The sequence below is a fragment of the Henckelia pumila genome, chromosome 1 (genome assembly GCF_033568475.1).
Source record: "Henckelia pumila isolate YLH828 chromosome 1, ASM3356847v2, whole genome shotgun sequence".
In the NCBI taxonomy this organism is placed as follows: domain Eukaryota; kingdom Viridiplantae; phylum Streptophyta; class Magnoliopsida; order Lamiales; family Gesneriaceae; genus Henckelia; species Henckelia pumila.
Window position 1 is genome coordinate 31711651 of NC_133120.1, and position 19250 is coordinate 31730900.

A 19250-nucleotide genomic window follows, 5' to 3' on the forward strand; every position below is an offset into this window, starting at 1 on the left:
AAATTATATTAAACAAAAGATTGTTTATACAAAGAGTCATCAAAGCCCTTAGCCACAAGTTGGCTCACCGGGCACCCACTCTTTCAATAATTGTGCGTCTATCTAAGGCCACCAATTGTCCTTGAACCCTAACTTGAAATTTATCATGTTTTACCATTAATTTCGCATAGAATTCGCAAACTAAAGACGTCACTGAATCTTGAGGTTGTTTAACAAAGGCCTCCAACCCTCATCGACGAGCTTCGATTAAGGCAACCGCATCATAGTCGCTCACATCCATGCCACGCTCTTTGTGCATAACGTTTTCTAATAACTTCATATAATTTTTCGCCGCATTAGCATCGCAAAAATGCCTTTTGTCAAATGATGTCGGCGCCAACGATGAAGAAGCTGCCCATTTTCCTTTAGTCTTAAGAGGCATTTTGAATCAACAATTTAACTCCAATCAATCACCTCAAGAAATTTATCACATGCCCACACTGTCGACTCAACAATTCAAGCAAAATTAACCCCAAGACAATTCAACAAACACTTGATATGCGCTATTTCAACGGATGTCTATTTGCACCTTCAAACAACAATCTAAACACCACAAAGTGAACAAGCCAATTTACTCATTTCAGAATTTGGACACACCTCAGATTTTGAAGAAAATTACAGCTTTTGGCATCAAGAGTATGATTTCCGCAAGATCCTTAAATCCTCTTTGTGAAAATTCCATGTTGGTGAAGGCAAGGAGACGTTGAGAGATGCAAGTGCTCTGTCATGAAAATAAATTCGTGAAGATGTCACAAATTTGACGTCTTGAAAATTTGTAGAGAAGAGAGCGCCGCCGACGAGTTTGAAAGTAATTAAGAGAGTGCGAGAGAATGAGTTGGAAATCCCCTGTTGTAAGTATTAAATCCGAAAGAGCGTTGCTACGCTAATCAAGTAGTGTTGTTGCGCTGTTACTTCGCAGAATGAATCGCTGTTGCGCTAATGTGAAGATCTGTTGTGCATGAATTGAATCGCTGCTGCGCTTGTGTCTCGCATGATGAAGCGTTATTGCGCATGTCTTGAAGCGCTTCTACGCATTATGTACGCATATGTGATTCGATATTAAGCTATAAATAACGCTATTGCTCTTCTCTTTTGCTTCCAGAAGCTCTTATTGCGCATGATAAGGAGAGCTATTGCGCTGAATCTACGCATAAGCGACGCGATATTGAGCAAGTTGTGAAGCGTTGTTGCTCTGAATTTCCAAATAATTTGCTCCTTTAGCCTGCAACATAAATTATCAGAGATCAAATTAAGCCTATTAAAACACAATAAAAATAATAAAAAAATAAAAAGTAAAACGAAATGAAAAAGAAAATAAAACTCATGGGTTGCCTCCCAATAAGCGCTTGGTTTAGAGTCATCAGTCTGACTGTCACCCTCTTTACTCCGAATTATTGAGCAAAATTCAATCAACATTCCGCACTTCATCACCAAAGTAGTGCTTGACTCTTTGCTCATTCACCTTGAATGTCCTCTCATCGGGACCTTTTAGCTCAATTGCCCCATGCGAAAACAACCTCTCCACTATAAATGGACCTAACCAACACGATTTCAGCTTCCCTGGAAACAATTCCAATCGAGAGTTAAACAATAGAACTTGCTGGACTGGTTCAAATTCCCTGCGCAAAATTTGTTTGTCATGCCACTTCTTCGTTTGCTCTTTATAGATATTGGAATTCTCATACACCTCATTGTGAAATTCCTCCAACTCATTCAACTGTAGCTTTCTCAAATCTCTAGAAACTTTGAGATCCAAATTGAGATTCTTCACGGCCCAAAATGCTTTGTGATCAAGTTCCAATGGAAAGTGACACATTTTTCCAAACACCAACCGATATGGCGAGATCCCAATGGGTGTCTTGAATGCGGTTCTGTACGCCCATAGTGCGTCATCCAACTTGATAGCCCAATATTTTGATTTGTCTTGATGGTTTTCTCCAATATCTACTTGACTTCCCGGTTAGAGACTTCCGCTTGGCCATTTGTTTGCGGATGATAGGCGCATGCCACTTTGTGTCTGACACCATACTTAGTGAGCAAGACATTAAAAATCTTATTACAAAAGTTCATACCTTCGTCACTGATTATAGCTCGTGGAGTGCCAAATCAGGTGAAAATATTCTTTTGCAAAAATTTCACTACAACACGAGCATCATTAGTAGAGGTGACAATTGCTTCCACCCACTTAGAAACATAATCCATAGCTAGTAAAATATAAGTATAACCAAAGGATGGAGGAAAAGGACCCATGAAATCTATACCCCACACATTAAAAAGTTCAACTTCCAAAATATTGGTGAGAGACAATTCATGTTTGCGAGAAATATTTCCGGTCCTTTGACATTTATCACATAATTTCACCAAGGTATAGTTATCCTTAAACATAGTAGGCCAATAAAAACCAGATTGTAATACCTTAGCCGCAGTCCGTGATGCTCCGAAGTGGCCTCCATATGGTGCTGAATGACATTGCTCCAAGATTTCCTATGCTTCATGACCCGCCACACATCTCCGAATCACTTGATCAGCACATCTCTTAAACACATAGGGTCATCCCATAGAAAGAACTTGATATCATGAAAGAATTTCTTCTTTTGATGGAGGTTCAAATCTGGAGGTAAAGCACCACAAGACAAAAAAATTAGCAATATCAGCAAACCATGAAAGGGAAGAATTTACCTAACAAATTTGTTCATCGAGAAAATCTTCTTTGATAACATCCTTTTCTTTGACATTCTCTAACTCAAGTCTAGATAAATGGTCAGCTACTTGATTTTCACTATCTTTTTATCCTTAACTTCAAAGTCAAACTCTTGTAGGAGTAAAATCCACCTAATCAAGCATGTCTTAGCGTCTTTCTTGGCGAACATGTAGTGAATAGCTGCATGGTCAGTGTAAACAACCACTTTAGTACCAATTAAACAAGGCCTAAATTTATCAAAAGTAAAAACTACTGCAAACATATCTTTTTCAGTTGTGGTGTAGTTTTGCTGTACTGCATCCATAGTACGACTGACATAATAAATTGATCTGAACAATTTATCTCTACGTTGGCCCAAAACTGCTCCAACTACATAATCACTCGCGTCACACATAAACTCAAATGGTTCTTTCCAATCCGAAACTATCATGATAGATGTTGTGATCAATGCCCTCTTAATTTTCTCAAAGGCCTGCAAACAATCATCATCAAAAATGAAAGTGGAATCTTTTTCAAGAAAATTACACAGGGATTTAGTAATCTTAGAGAAATCTTTAATGAATCTACGATAAAACCCCGCATGGCCTAAGAAACTTTGGATGCCCTTGATGTTCTTTGGTGGTGGATTACACAAACTAAAAGGCATTCGCCTGAAAGCAAATGTGCCAAATGGACACGTAAAATTGGTTTGAAAGCAAATGTGCCATAAGGACACGTAAAAGTGGTCTTCTCTTGATCTTCTGGCGCTAAGAAACTTTGGATGCCCTTGATGTTCAAAAGCCGGTGCATTACACAGACCAAAAGGCATTCGCCTGAAAGCAAATGTGCCATAAGAACACATAAAAGTGGTCTTATCCTAATCTTCTGGCGCTATATCAATTTGGTTATAACTTGAATAACCATCTAAGAAACAATAATAAGAATAACCAGCAAGTCTATCAAGCATTTGATCAATAAAAGAAAGTGAAAAATGATCTTTACGAGTAGCCTTATTCAACTTCCTATAATCTATACATACTCACCAACCAGTCATTGTGCGTGTGGAAATTAATTCATTCTTGTCATTCTTTACCACAGTAATCCCACCTTCCTTAGGTACTACTTGAACAGGAGAAACCCAACTACTATCAGATAAAGCATTAATAATTCCAGCATTCAACAATTTCAACTCTTCATTTTTCACTACCTCCTTCATGGCTGGATTCAACCGCCTCTGATGATCCACATAAGGTGTATAAGACTCCTCCATAAAAGTTTTATGCATGCATATAGTGGGACTAATACCATTAATATCAGAAATCGATCATCCTAAAGTAGTTTTAAATATTTTCAAGACCCTCAATAATTTATTCTTTTCAGCCACAGTAAGATGAGAAGAAATAATTACCAGACAAGTCGAATTTTCACCTAGGAATGCATAGCATAAGTGTGCAGGTAATTCCTTGAGATCATGAGTTTCAATAGATACATCAGTCGCACTATTTTCCAGCACTTCTTTTTCCTTTGAACTCACCGCCTTTTCTATCGGAGCACCATCAAGAAACGCCTCTTGTTCACAAAGCTCTAAGTCCTCATATTTTTCAGCTTCCTTAATCCCAAGCAAACATCTCTTCAATGGGTCATCAATTCCTGCACATTCAAAAGGAATGTATGAGTCAATAACTACAATACTTTTACAAGTACTTACCTCGCTTGGTCCCCTCATGACATAATAGATGTTAAAAATTACAGCTTCTCCACCAACTCGAAGGGTGAGCTCTCCTTTATGGACATCTATCAATGCCCTTGTAGTAGCTAAGAAGGGTCTCCTAAAAATCAAAGGAGAATCTTGATATTCTTCCATATCCAAAATCACAAAATCAGCTGGAAAAATAAATTTATCCACCTTTACCAACACATCTTCAACTATTCCACATGGATATGTGATACTTCTATCAGCCAGCTGTAAAGTGACAGTGGTCGGCTTTACCTCTCCAAGCTCCAAGTCCTTGTAAATAAAAAAGGCATCAAATTAATACTTTCTCCTAAATCACATAAAACCCTATTTACATGAGCACCACCAATATAACAAGGTATAGTAAAACTCCCTAGATCCTTGAGCTTTTGTGGCAACTTCTTCTGTAGAATAGTACTGCACTCTTCAGTTAAGTTCACTACCTCATTCTCTTACAACCTTTTATTCTTAGACACCACATCCTTGATAAATTTGGCATAATTCGGCATTTGCTCCAATGCATCAGCAAAAGGAATGTTGATGTGTATCTTCTTGAATATCTCTAAAAACTTGGTGAATTGCTCATCCAACGCCTTCTTCTTGAACCTTTGTGGGTATGGAAGTTGTGGCTTATACATCGGTTTTGACTCAAGTTCACTCTTTTTCTCCTCAAATTTCTTCTCAATTTTATTCTCAATTGCAGAATTTTCGACCATCTTTTCCTCTACTGATTTTTCAGTCCCCTTAGATCTTTCACTCTCAGATTTACTTCCTTCAGCCCCTATTTGTTTCCCACTTCGCAACTCTATCTCCTTGTATTTCTCTTTCGGATTTACCTCTGTATCGCTTGGAAAGTGGCCTCTATTTTGATCCTTCAAAGCATTCGCTAGCTGCCCAATTTGAGTTTTCATATATTTCATCATGACACCCATATTACACATGTGCGTCTCCATAATATCAAGACGAGACTCCATTCTCGCCATCCTCTTACCCGATTTCATGACAACGTGCTCACTACATCTTCCAATGACGACTTTGCCTCACCCTTGTTTGCATTGAACCCCGGAGGAGGATTCAACACATTCTTATTGTTGGCATATGAAAAATTCTCATGATTACGTAAGCCAGGGTGATAAGTATTAGGAAGAGGGTTACCTCGATAGCCTCTATAACCTCTGAGATTGATATACTGAGCTTCTTCAAGGGGATGAGATTTTTAATGGCAACTAACACTCCTTTTGAATCTGCTATACTTTCTTTGTTCAATGCAGCCACTTGTGTCGTCAAGGCAGATAGTTGAACAGTGATAGATGTGAGAGGATCAACTGCATATACTCCTACAAGTTTCTTAACTCCCATACGTTCAGACGGCCATTGAAAGCTATTGATTGTCATTTGCTCCAGCATATCATGGGCCTGAATAGGATCCTTCGAAAATATGGTACTTCAAGCAGCAGAGTCCACTGACATCCATGTAGGCCCATTCAACCCCTTATAGAACATCTCAATTTGCTCTCAATCTGCAAAATTATTATTAGGACACCGCCTTAGAAAATTTTTGTATCTCTCCCATGCTTCATATAACTGCTCCGAATCATGCTGCCCGAAAGTACTAATATCAATCTTCAGTTGGGTAGACTTAGCAGGTGGAAAATATTTTGCCAGAAATTTCACTACCATGTCTTCCTAAGTAGTAATGCTTCCCAGCGGCAGTGATTGCAACCAACCCCTTGCCTGATCCCTGAGAGAAAACGAAAAAAACGCAGTCTAATAATATCCTCAGAAACTCCATTAATATTTATCGTATCCGTAATCTCCAAAAAAAGTCCTTAGATGCAGATGAGGATCAATAGTAGCACTCCCATTAAACTGGTTCTGCTTAACCATGTTAATCAAGGAAGGCTTAAGCTCAAAGTTGTTGGCATTAATGGTTCCCCTAGCAATTCCAGAGTAGTGAGCTTGAACATTAGGTCGGAAGTGATCTCTAATTGGCAACAAGAGAGCCTGTTGTGCATTATCTTCAGCCATAGTTCTTAATTCTTCTCTTCTTAACCTTTTCAAAGCTCTTGCAGTGCGTTCGATCTCCAGATCAAACAGTTGAGAATCAACGCTTTGAGATCTTCGTATAAACTGCACTCGAGAAGAATTAAAATAAATTAGTACTAAAACTAAAATAAAGAAAATTCTAAATTAAAATCTAGAATAATTGGTAACAAGACTAATATAAATTCAATAAAAATACTCCCCGGCAACGGCGCCAAAAACTTGTCGCGTATTTTTATACTCGCAAGAGCACGATTGTCAAGTTTTAATATAGAGTGAATAAAGTATCGTTTCCATGAGGAGTATGTTTTGAAAAATTATATAGTAATTGTAATTAAAATAGGCTAAGTTTTATTTAGAAAATTAAATAAGAGAATTTTCTTCAAACTTAAAATAAATAATAAAAAATGCAAGCCAACCTCACACAACTTAGAGGATTACCAATGAGACAAAAATGTCTAGAAAATTTGATTTCACCTGGTTTCGACAACAACAACTTCTAATTAATTTATTTTCATGAATTCCATTCAATTAATATCCAAGAACACTTAATTATTTTTATTTCCCTCTCCCGAGCAACAAATAAAATGTATCAATTAAGATTCGATTTCAATATCTTCATTAAAAATCTAGGCGTAATGATATGTGAAAAACGACGTTCTTTCAAAGCTCTGTTAAAGTTATACACTCTTCTGAGCTATATAAATATTAACAGTGTATTTTCTAATGTCCTATTCATAATCCCCTCTCCCGAGCAACGATTTCAAATAAATATAACAATTCAATCTACATACCCGCTGGCAATCTCAGTCAATACTTACGTACCTCAATAGGATACTCCTAGATATCATCGCTTCTACAGTCCAACATTACAATGCAAAATACTCATGCATCACTAATCATGCTCTAAAAGCCTTAACTAAGCTATAAAATACTCACTAATATTTTTAGGGATCTCGGACCATACCTGCGTCCGTCGTCAACCCATTGATGGTGACTGCCTCAAAACTTAGGCACAGCTCCGCTACTATCCCCGTAGAGCTCCGCCACTCCCTGCCTTCCAGTAGGAAGCCTAGAAAGCCCTAAAACCGTCTAGAAGAGACTAGAGAGAGAGAGAGAGAGAGAGAGAGAGAGAGAGAGAGAGAAGGTGAATGAGCGAGTGGAAAGTGAGCCTCAGCACCCCTATGTTGGAAAACGCGGCTCTCAGATCAATCGGTATTGATACCCGGTGCAGCGGAATTTTAAAATTTTGTATGGAACAATTTCATAGTGTGGGTATCAATCCTTTTACGATTAAATTATTTGTGTGTGTAAAAATTAAATAACTGTTATGTAATTTTTACCTTTAATCTCGAATCGAGATTCTGGACACCAACAGATTTAATCTGCTCTTGTTGTCTCTCCCTGGAACTGATGAATATTCTGTCCTTCAATCAGGTCCACGAATGGAGGTTTAATCCCTCTGATAGATTGCACTAGAAAATCTATCAGAAGTTTTCTACGAAGAGAATAAACGAATTTGATTCGCTATTCCAGACTGCAATTCAAAATCACAGACCGGAATTTCTCACGCAGAGAAGGGAGGGGGGCGGCCGAATTTCTTTTGAGAGAGAGCTAGGGTTTTCGATTTTCTGTCTCTCAAATTATGACCAGTTGTGTGTAATTTCTGTACTGCAATAACTTATTTATAATGCAGGCCACTAACACCTTAGGGCCCATTAGTCATAAGTTGAGGCCCGACAAGCAAAGCCCGCATGTTCAGAAATTAATATAAAATTCATCGTGACTCCGATTGATGAACCGATTTCACCAATGTGCACAGAAACCATTTCTGCACATTTTAAAGTCAAGATAAATTTTCCTGAATCCGAATTCAGTGATTTTCAAAAAATGTCCATCCCTATGTCATTTTAGGAAATCCTACTCCCTTACTCTTATTTAAGAAGTCCAACTTCTTTATTCATTAAATTTAACTCTTTAAATTTAACTATCTCAACGGGGATTAAAACTCCATTACACTGTGTGACCCTCAATGGTTCAGGGATACAGCTAGCCGTGGGCTCACAACTCCTTGTGACTCAGAACAACACTTTCCGACTTGCCCAACGAATCATGGTAAAGCGCCTAGCAACATCGCCCCATGATTCCCTAGGTATCACTGATAGTGCCTACAAGAACCAGTAGATTTTGGTTAGCGTACAGTACGGTCCCTTCATCCATATATCCCGATCGAATCAACAACCATTGGTATATCGAGAGTCGCTCAAGATTCGATAACTATGCAATACATCTTGAAGATCAAATTAGTGACATCGCATGTGCTACTAAGAAACCATTTCTTAAATCACATCAAGTACTCTGGCCAGAGATTCGTCACACTAATATCTCCTCAGATCGCATAGGATATCCACACTCGCAAGTATGTGGTGAATCCTTGACAACAATGCATCGACTCCTATATGTGTTGTAACTGTACCCAATCCCGACACCTGATGACCCCATAGAGTCGGTAAACGAGTCAAAGCACAGTACTAGCATATAGAGTCTCCATGATGTTTCAAGTAGTAAGGACTAATGGTGTACAACCAAAACCGCGGACTTTATCCACTCGATAAGTGATAACCACTTGGAAAGTCCGGATAGGGTAGTTCGATTATTCATCCTATGAATATCCATTTGCATGCTTCGAACATCTCCATGTTCCCTACCAATGAAACGTGGTACTCCGCATCGCAAATGCTAGTCTCAAACTCGAGCGATCCTTATCCTTATTATCGGACGGCTCAATCGACTAGGAACAGTTTAGAATATACAGTGACTATAAGATGTATTTCATGATAGACATCCCCATGTTCTACCACATCTTACATACACTATAGTATATTCAAGGTCTTTATCAAAACAACAATAGTATATCACAATATAACAATATGAAGAAAGATAAAGTCATTGCCATTAATAAAAGTGTAAATTATATTAAACAAAAGATTGTTTTTTACAAAGAGTCATCAAAGCCCATAGCCACAAGTTGGCTCACTGGGCACCCACTCTTTCAATCTCCCACTTGCCCTATAGCCAACTAGTCATACTACGTAGACTCATTGCTTCGCGATGTTTGTCAAACAATGGTCCTGGCAAGGGCTTAGTAAGTGGATCAGCGATATTGTCTGCAGAGGCCACTCGTTCGACAGTGATGTCTCCTCTTTCCACAATCTCCCGGATGATGTGGTATTTTCTCAGTACGTGTTTGGATCTTTGATGAGACCTTGGTTCCTTTGCTTGAGCAACGGCACCCGTGTTGTCACAGTACACCGGGACTGGACCAACAAATTCAGGAATGACGTCCAACTCTTGGACGAACTTCCTCATCCAAACGGCCTCTTTAGCAGCAGCTGATGCTGCAATGTATTCAGCCTCAGTGGTGGAATCCGCTGTGGTGTCCTGCTTGGAACTCTTTCAAGAGACAGCACCGCCATTGAGCATGAACACAAATCCAGAGGTTGACTTCGAGTCATCCACGTCACTTTGGAAGCTAGAGTCGGTATAGCCTTCCAATTTCAGTTCTCGTCCTCCATATACCATGAACATATTCTTAGTCCTTCGTAAGTACTTAAGAATGTCCTTCACGGCTTTCCAATGCATTTGACCGGGATTAGCTTGATATCTGCTCGTGACACTCAGAGCAAATGCTACATCCGGTCTGGTAGATATCATCTCATACATGATACTACCTATAGCTGACGCATATGGTACATGTGTCATATTCTCTATCTCTTCATCAGTCTTGGGACACATAGACTTGGATAGAGAAACTCCATGACACATGGGTAGATGTCCTCTCTTGGACCCATCCATTGAAAACCGTTTCAATATGGTGTCGATGTAGGTTGATTGAGTGAGTCCTATCATTCTCTTAGATCTATCTCTATAGATCTGTATCCCAAGAATGTAGGATGCCTCACCCAAATCCTTCATCGAGAATCTACCTGATAACCATATCTTTGTTGACTACAACATCCCTACATCATTCCCAATGAGTAGGATGTCATCAACATAAAGTACTAAGAATGTCACAGCATCCTTAACTACTTTCTTGTACACGCATGGTTCCTCCGGGTTCTTGATGAAACCAAAATCTTTTATTGTTTCATCAAATTTCTGGTTCCAACTTCTTGATGCTTGTTTTAGACCATAAATTGATCTCTGAAGCTTGCATACCTTATGCTCGCTTCCCATGGATGTGAACCCCTCAGGCTGCCTCATATAGATTTCTTCCTTAATATCTCCATTAAGAAAAGCAGTCTTCACATCCATTTGCCATATCTCATAGTCATACCATGCAGCTATGGCAATAAGGATTCTTATGGACTTGAACATTGCAACTGGTGAAAAGGTTTCATCATAGTCAACTCCTTGTCTTTGAGTTGTAACCTTTCGCCACCAATCGCGCCTTGTAGGTCAATACCTTACCATCAGGCCCAAGCTTTCTCTTGTAGATCCATTTACACCCTATTGGAACAATTCCATTGGGAGGATCTACTAAAGACCAAACTTGGTTTGTATGCATCGAATCTAATTCTGACTGCATAGCTTCAAGCCATAAATTTGAATCCGCATCAGAAATTGCTTCCTTGAAGTTTCTTGGATCACATCCAATGTCGGGTTCATCTTGATCCCCTTCAAGAAGAAGACCATATCGAATAGGAGGTCTAGAAGTCCTCTCGGATCTTCTAGGTGCAGGCGTGTCCAGCAATGGTTCCTGAGGTGTAGGATCGTTATTTTGTATTTCGGGTTCTTCTCGAACTTCTTCGAGTTCCATCATCTCGCCTTTCTTATCCAATAAGAACTCCTTCTCCAAGAAGGTGGCATTCCTTGAAACAAACACCTTTGTTTCAGCAGGATAATAGAAATAATATCCGATTGAATTCTTCGGATACCCTACAAAATAACATAAGCTGGATCGACTATCCAACTTATCTCCCACTGTCTGCTTCACGTAAGCAGGACATCCCCAAATCCTCAAGTACGAATACTTAGGAGCTTTGCCATTCCATAACTCGTATGGTGTTTTGTCCACTGCTTTAGTGTGGACGTTGTTCAACAACAATACCGCCGTTTCAAGCGCATAGCCCCAAAACGAAGGTGGAATCTCAGTGAAGCTCATCATGGATCGAACCATGTCCAACAAAGTTCGATTACGACGCTCCGATACACCATTAAGCTGTGGTGTCATAGGAGGAGTCCACTGAGAGAGAATCCCATTCTCTTTTAGATAGTCCAAAAACTCGGTACTTAAGTATTCTCCACCTCGATCCGATCGAAGTGCTTTAATACTTTTACCTAGCTTGTTTTCTACTTCAGCCTTGAATTCTTTGAATTTTTCAAATGCTTCAGAATTATATTTCATTAAATATAAATACCCATACCTTGAATAATCATCAATAAAGGTAATGAAGTAGGTGTGGCCATGTTGAGTCCCAACTCTAAATGGACCACAAACATCTGTATGGATCAAATCCAACAGATTTTGACTACGCTCAGGTTTCCCCTTAAAAGGAGATTTAGTCATTTTTCCTTTTAGGCAGGATTCACAAGTAGGTAGAGAGTTAATATCAGACATATCAAACATGCCCTCTCCCACTAGCTTGTTCATCCTCCTTGAGGAAATATGACCTAGTCTAGCGTGCCAAAGGTTTGCCGGGTTTTGACTATCGATTTTCCTTTTGTTTGTTGTCGCCGGTTTATCAACATAATTTATTGGAACGTCTTTTAGTTTTAAGTTGTATAGATCGTTTTCAAGTTGTCCATTTCCAATTAAACATTCATTCTTGTAAATATTGCAAATCCCATTCACAAAATTGCAAGAATAACCATCTCTATCTAGCATAGAAACAGAAATAATGTTTTTAATTAAATCCGGAACAAATAAAACATCTCTTAAAAATAACTTAAAACCGTTCTGCAAAATTAAACAAACATCTCCAATGGCTGTAGCTTCAACTCTGGAACCATTCCCGAGCCTCAGCTGGGTCTCACCCATTCTAAGCCTGCGACTTCTTGTCATCACCTGCAAATCATTGCAAATGTGAGATCCACATCCGGTATCCAATACCCAAGAAGTAGTATTAAGTGAAATGTTTATTTCAATATAGAACATACCCTTTGCAGTTCCCAACTGCTCTAGATATTCCTTGCAGTTGCGCTTCCAATGACCGGGCTTCTTGCAGTAATGGCAAACATCCTTGGATTTTCCATTGTTTGAAGCCTTTGTCTTGTGCTTCTTCTCGGGTTCGACTTTCTTGGGTGGGGCAGAACGTTTCTTACCCTTCGTACTTGGCCCCTTCTTAGCAGAAGATGAGGAGCCCACCAAGAAAACCGATTTATCCTTCTTTAATGTGGATTCATATGTCACAAGCATATTGACCATCTCTTCAAGGGTGGCCTCTATCTTGTTCATATTAAAATTTACCACAAATCCGTCAAACGAAGAAGGAAGAGACAGAAGCAGTAAATCCACGTTGAGTTCATGCTCCAACACCAAATCAAGGGTTGCTAACTTCTGTATGAGCCAAATCACTCGTACCCCATGATCACGGACCGAAGTCCCTTCACGCATGTGACACGTCATCAGCTCCTTAACAGTAGCGAACCTTTCAGCCCTCGATTGAGCCCCAAAAAGTTCCTTGAGTTGAGTGTGAATGTCAGCAGCATTCACGGTGTCCTCAAATCGCCTCTGGAGTTCATCAGACATCGAGGCTTGCATATAGCATTTGGTCTTGATATCATGGTCCCACCATGTATCAAGTTTGGCCAACTCCTCTGGACTCACGTCAGCTGGTGCTTCCTTCGGAGGTGATTTCTCTAACACGTAGAGCATCTTCTCCGAAGTCAAGACAATCTTCAACTTCCGGAACCATTCCGTATAGTTTGCGCCAGTCAACTTGTTTTGTTCGAGGATCGAGAATAATGGATTACCCGAATTCATTGTATGAAATACTGAAAAGAAAAACAGACATATATCAATGATTGTTTAAGAAATTTACTAAGACATAAAATAGGCGAATTTAATTTTATGAATCTCACTCCCACTATTTTAACGATTTCACTACCCTCTAGTGAAAACGGGAAACTTTTTCCTTAGTGAGAACATGGAGTCCAATTGACAAACTTATGGTCCCGAATAATATCAGCCAACCATAATTCTCAAAAGGTAGAGCCCAATTGCTTCCAAAGCAACCCCCATGTGTTTACCTCATGTCCAATAAGGGCCCAATAATATGACGCCGTTTATAGTGACATGTCAAGATGACCCATCAATATTAAGTTGTGATGGAAGGTCGCCATGTGGATCCCCCAATAATATGAGCCGATCCCATGGGAGTTCCACCCAACTTACAACATGTGTCGATCCAATGTACAGCTTTCCGACGGACGGGCCCCCCCAATAATATGAGCCGGACCGTATCCGCGGGTAGCATCACATACATTGACCGTTGATGGAAGGTAGGAACATTTAAACAAATTTAAATTTCCTTTATTTATCTTGATATCAATTTTAAATCATATTTAAAATGAGGGATTTTTAATTATGAAAATTTGTCTCATCATTTTTCAATTTATTGTATGCTTGCCGGATTCATACAATTATGTCTAAAACATGCATACAATCATAATATCATATATTATATAGGATGATCGATTCCATTTCTAATTGACCCGTGGTTGCCAATCACGGGTCTTAGTCCAATCCTAGATAATATGCAGTATGCAATGCAATCCTATTACATTTGCTTCCAATTTACATTTCTTCAGTCTTTATTGTCTGCTGGGCCCACTCCATCTTCAAATCTTGATCTCCCACTAAATCTAATGTATTTACAATAAATAACAATGACAAGTAGGGGATACATTTTTAGGGGTGGGAACGGGCCATAAACCAAGCCCACTTTTATTACATATGACATTCATACTGGGCCATAAACCAGGCCCATTAATAAAACCAACAACAATAAAAACAAATGTAAATTCCTAACATACACCTACAAAATTGGTCATGGCAATCGATCATCCTTATCCAATAATATTTAATTCAAAATTAATTTATTGGATATCATGCATATGACAATTTAAATTTAAACAGGATAAAATCATATTTTATATATAAAATCATATTTTACATATAAAATCATATTTTACCTTTTATTAAATAAAATCATATTTTATCTACAGAATCCAATTTTATAGATAAAATCATATTTTACTTAATGTATTCATAAGATCAAATCTTATCATCAATTGCACCAAAAATAATTGATTCCAAAATTCAATTTAAGGATAAAATATTAAAATTTTCAAAAAAAAAATTCAAATTTATCCAAAAATCAATTTTAAAATTTTCGGACTCGAACAATTCGATCCGATGCCTCGTGAACCAATCAAAAACAATTTTTGACCGGACCAAAAATAAAATTTTAACACATTAAAATTAATTTAAATAAAAAAAATAATTTTTCCCGCGGGCCGCCCGGGACACTCCCGGGCCGGCCCGCACCCGTGGGCGCGGGCCGGGGCAGCCCGGCTGCCCCCTTAGGGCAGCGACAATCGCCGCCCCTGGGCGGCGACGTGCGCTGCCGTGGGCGGCGCTGTGCGCCCCCTTGGGCGGCGCCGTGCGCCGCCCCACCGGGCAGCGATCCAATCGCTGCCCGGGTTTTGCCCGAAAAAAAAAAAATTTTATTTAAAATATTTATTTTGTTTTAAAAAAAACCGAGACTCAAAATTTTTTTGTACAATCGATTAATTTAATCGTTTGATCTGAGCAACCTGGCTCTGATACCACTGTTGGAAAACGCGGCTCTCAGATCAATCGGTATTGATACCCGGTGCAGCGGAAGTTTAAAATTTTGTATGGAACAATTCCATAGTGTGGGTATCAATCCTTTTACGATTAAATTATTTGTGTGTGTAAAAATTAAATAACTGTTATGTAATTTTTACCTTTAATCTCGAATCGAGATTCTGGACATCAACAGATTTAATCTGCTCTTGTTGTCTCTCCCTGGAACTGATGAATATTCTGTCCTTCAATCAGGTCCACGAATGGAGGTTTAATCCCTCTGATAGATTGCACTAGAAAATCTATCAGAAGTTTTCTACGAAGAGAATAAACGAATTTGATTCGCTATTCCAGACTGCAATTCAAAATCACAGACCGGAATTTCTCACGCAGAGAAGGGAGGGGGGCGGCCGAATTTCTTTTGAGAGAGAGCTAGGGTTTTCGATTTTCTGTCTCTCAAATTATGACCAGTTGTGTGTAATTTCTGTACTGCAATAACTTATTTATAATGCAGGCCACTAACACCTTAGGGCCCATTAGTCATAAGTTGAGGCCCGACAAGCAAAGCCCGCATGTTCAGAAATTAATATAAAATTCATCGTGACTCCGATTGATGAACCGATTTCACCAATGTGCACAGAAACCATTTCTGCATACTTTAAAGTCAAGATAAATTTTCCTGAATCCGAATTCAGTGATTTCCAAAAAATGTCCATCCCTATGTCATTTTAGGAAATCCTACTCCCTTACTCTTATTTAAGAAGTCCAACTTCTTTATTCATTAAATTTAACTCTTTAAATTTAACTATCTCAACGGGGATTAAAACTCCATTACACTGTGTGACCCTCAATGGTTCAGGGATACAGCTAGCCGTGGGCTCACAACTCCTTGTGACTCAGAACAACACTTTCCGACTTGCCCAACGAATCATGGTAAAGCGCCTAGCAACATCGCCCCATGATTTCCTAGGTATCACTGATAGTGCCTACAAGAACCAGTAGATTTTGGTTAGCGTACAGTACGGTCCCTTCATCCATATATCCCGATCGAATCAACAACCATTGGTATATCGAGAGTCGCTCAAGATTCGATAACTATGCAATACATCTTGAAGATCAAATTAGTGACATCGCATGTGCTACTAAGAAACCATTTCTTAAATCACATCAAGTACTCTGGCCAGAGATTCGTCACACTAATATCTCCTCAGATCGCATAGGATATCCACACTCGCAAGTATGTGGTGAATCCTTGACAACAATGCATCGACTCCTATATGTGTTGTAACTGTACCCAATCCCGACACCTGATGACCCCATAGAGTCGGTAAACGAGTCAAAGCACAGTACTAGCATATAGAGTCTCCATGATGTTTCAAGTAGTAAGGACTAATGGTGTACAACCAAAACCGCGGACTTTATCCACTCGATAAGTGATAACCACTTGGAAAGTCCGGATAGGGTAGTTCGATTATTCATCCTATGAATATCCATTTGCATGCTTCGAACATCTCCATGTTCCCTACCAATGAAACGTGGTACTCCGCATCGCAAATGCTAGTCTCAAACTCGAGCGATCCTTATCCTTATTATCGGACGGCTCAATCGACTAGGAACAGTTTAGAATATACAGTGACTATAAGATGTATTTCATGATAGACATCCCCATGTTCTACCACATCTTACATACACTATAGTATATTCAAGGTCTTTATCAAAACAACAATAGTATATCACAATATAACAATATGAAGAAAGATAAAGTCATTGCCATTAATAAAAGTGTAAATTATATTAAACAAAAGATTGTTTTTTACAAAGAGTCATCAAAGCCCATAGCCACAAGTTGGCTTACTGGGCACCCACTCTTTCACCCTATATATAGACAGCGATCGGAACCTCTGATCGCACGATCGGAGCTTCCGATCCGATCGGAACTTTCGATCCATACTTCTGAACTTCCTCCACCAACCACGTGTTCTTCTTTCTAGAAGCTTGCTGCCAATAGTAAATCGGAACTCCGATCTAGCTTCGGATCTTCCGATCTCTTTGACGTCACTGCTTACATAATTTTCTGAACAACTGGCATTTGGTGACGATCGGAGCTTCCGATCGTACTTCGGAGCTTCCGAACTCCCCAGAGCTTCCGAACTGGAACTATGGCTCCGACCTGTTTGGATCTTCCGATCCCTGTTGGAGCTTCCGATCTACTCGAAGCTTAAAGCTCTAATCTAACTATTTTAATTGTTTTGAATCCATTTTTAAACTCCTTAAACTCATTTGAAAATCCCTTAATCAAGTTTTACCAATCCAACCATAATATCAACAATCAACGATTAGTTATTAATTTAGGATTCGGGTTACTACATTCTCCCCCCTCCTTATAAAGATTTCGTCCCAAAATCTAGGACGTATCGAAGTATCCTATTGAGTTACGTAAGTACTTACTGAGGTTGCAAAAAATATAATAATAATCGTTCATTAACAAAAACAAAAAACAAAAATATGCCTATGTATTAACAAATGTGATGTGAGATATGATGTTGACATTGTTATATGCCAATGGTCGACACTTCATCCAATCTTGTAGTGCATGCAATATCGACTGGAAGACATGCTTTCTAGATCAGTCGAGATGACAGAATAATGGTCGACATCGTAATATGCAAACGGTTGACAATTCATCCAATCTTGTATTGTGATCGACATGTGGGTGTAGACTTTAGAGGAGGGGTGAATATATACATAAAAAGTATGCCTACATATTATCAAATGTGATATGAACTATGAAGTAGACGTTGTTATATGCCAATAGTCGACACTTCATCCAATCTTGTAGTGCAGTCAATATCGACTAGAAGATATGATTTCTAGATCAGTCGAAATGACAGAATAATGTCAACATCGTAATTCGTAATATGCAAGCGGCTGACTATTCATCCAATCTTGTATTGTGACGACAAATTCTTTCTACACAACTCGGCATATTGAGAAATAAGTCCAAAGAAAGTTGGAAACGAGTCAACGTGGGGATCTTACCTGATCCTCCAATGGAGTACTCAGACACAAATTATTTATTACAAGATAGCATTAAAGACATTATTTAAAAATATTTACACTGAAAAATGACATTTAAGATAACAGAAATCTAAAAGGGGGGAGATATGGAGTATTAAATAACATTGCTTACTACTTGTTTCCTCTTGGAAAATGCGATGGGTAAGACAACGGAAAAATTTTTGTTTGGTGCAGGTGGTGTGGGGCTAAGGCAGTTTCAGCGAGTGGTTGGAAGTTTGCGGCCTGGTTTTTTGGTCAGAGAAAGGGGAGAAATGAGGGAAATGTGGGGGAGTAACGGACAAAAAAAGGGCCCCGCAGCTGTATGGTCAAGACACAGGGATTAGCTAATCATTGCTTAACTTCAGCAGACACCACTTAAAAGATTAAGGCAAATAATTAAAACCCAAAGTTAATGAATCCTTTTGACTGAATAAAAAATAATTATGTCCATTTGACTTAATAAAAAACAAGATGAGACATATATATTTAATTGTTCCCAAGCATGCTCCACCTGCAACCTTTTTATTTTTTATTTAAAGAAATTAATAAAAAAAACCTGGACCAGATTTATCTAACCATTTTAAATAAGTAAAACTAATATTTAAAATATTGTTTTCAAAATAAAGGAGTGTATTTTCTCAATAAAAAAAATAATATATATATTTTTTGATTTCTTTATTTCTTTTATTTCTTTAATTTCATGTGAGATTTAAATTTTAATCATACGCAATTTTAATTTTTTTAATTATATAATTTTATTTTGTGTTTAAATACTCATTTTATTTAATAAAATAGAAATTAATATTTCAAACATCTCATCCTGGCATAACCGTGCTTACATCATCGTTCGATGACCAATATTC

The 19250-nt window shown here is 38.6% G+C and overlaps 1 protein-coding gene across 1 annotated transcript; it reads right to left on the bottom strand.

Annotated features, from left to right (window-relative positions):
• Positions 1-2804: 2804 nt before the first annotated feature.
• Positions 2805-5437, bottom strand: LOC140860924 (uncharacterized). Its single transcript, XM_073263924.1, has 6 exons — positions 4931-5437; positions 4481-4727; positions 4128-4369; positions 3767-3953; positions 3371-3552; positions 2805-3212 (listed from the first exon to the last, which is right to left on the bottom strand). Exons 1-6 carry the CDS (start codon positions 5435-5437, stop codon positions 2805-2807), a joined length of 1773 nt encoding a protein of 590 aa, XP_073120025.1.
• Positions 5438-19250: the final 13813 nt, after the last annotated feature.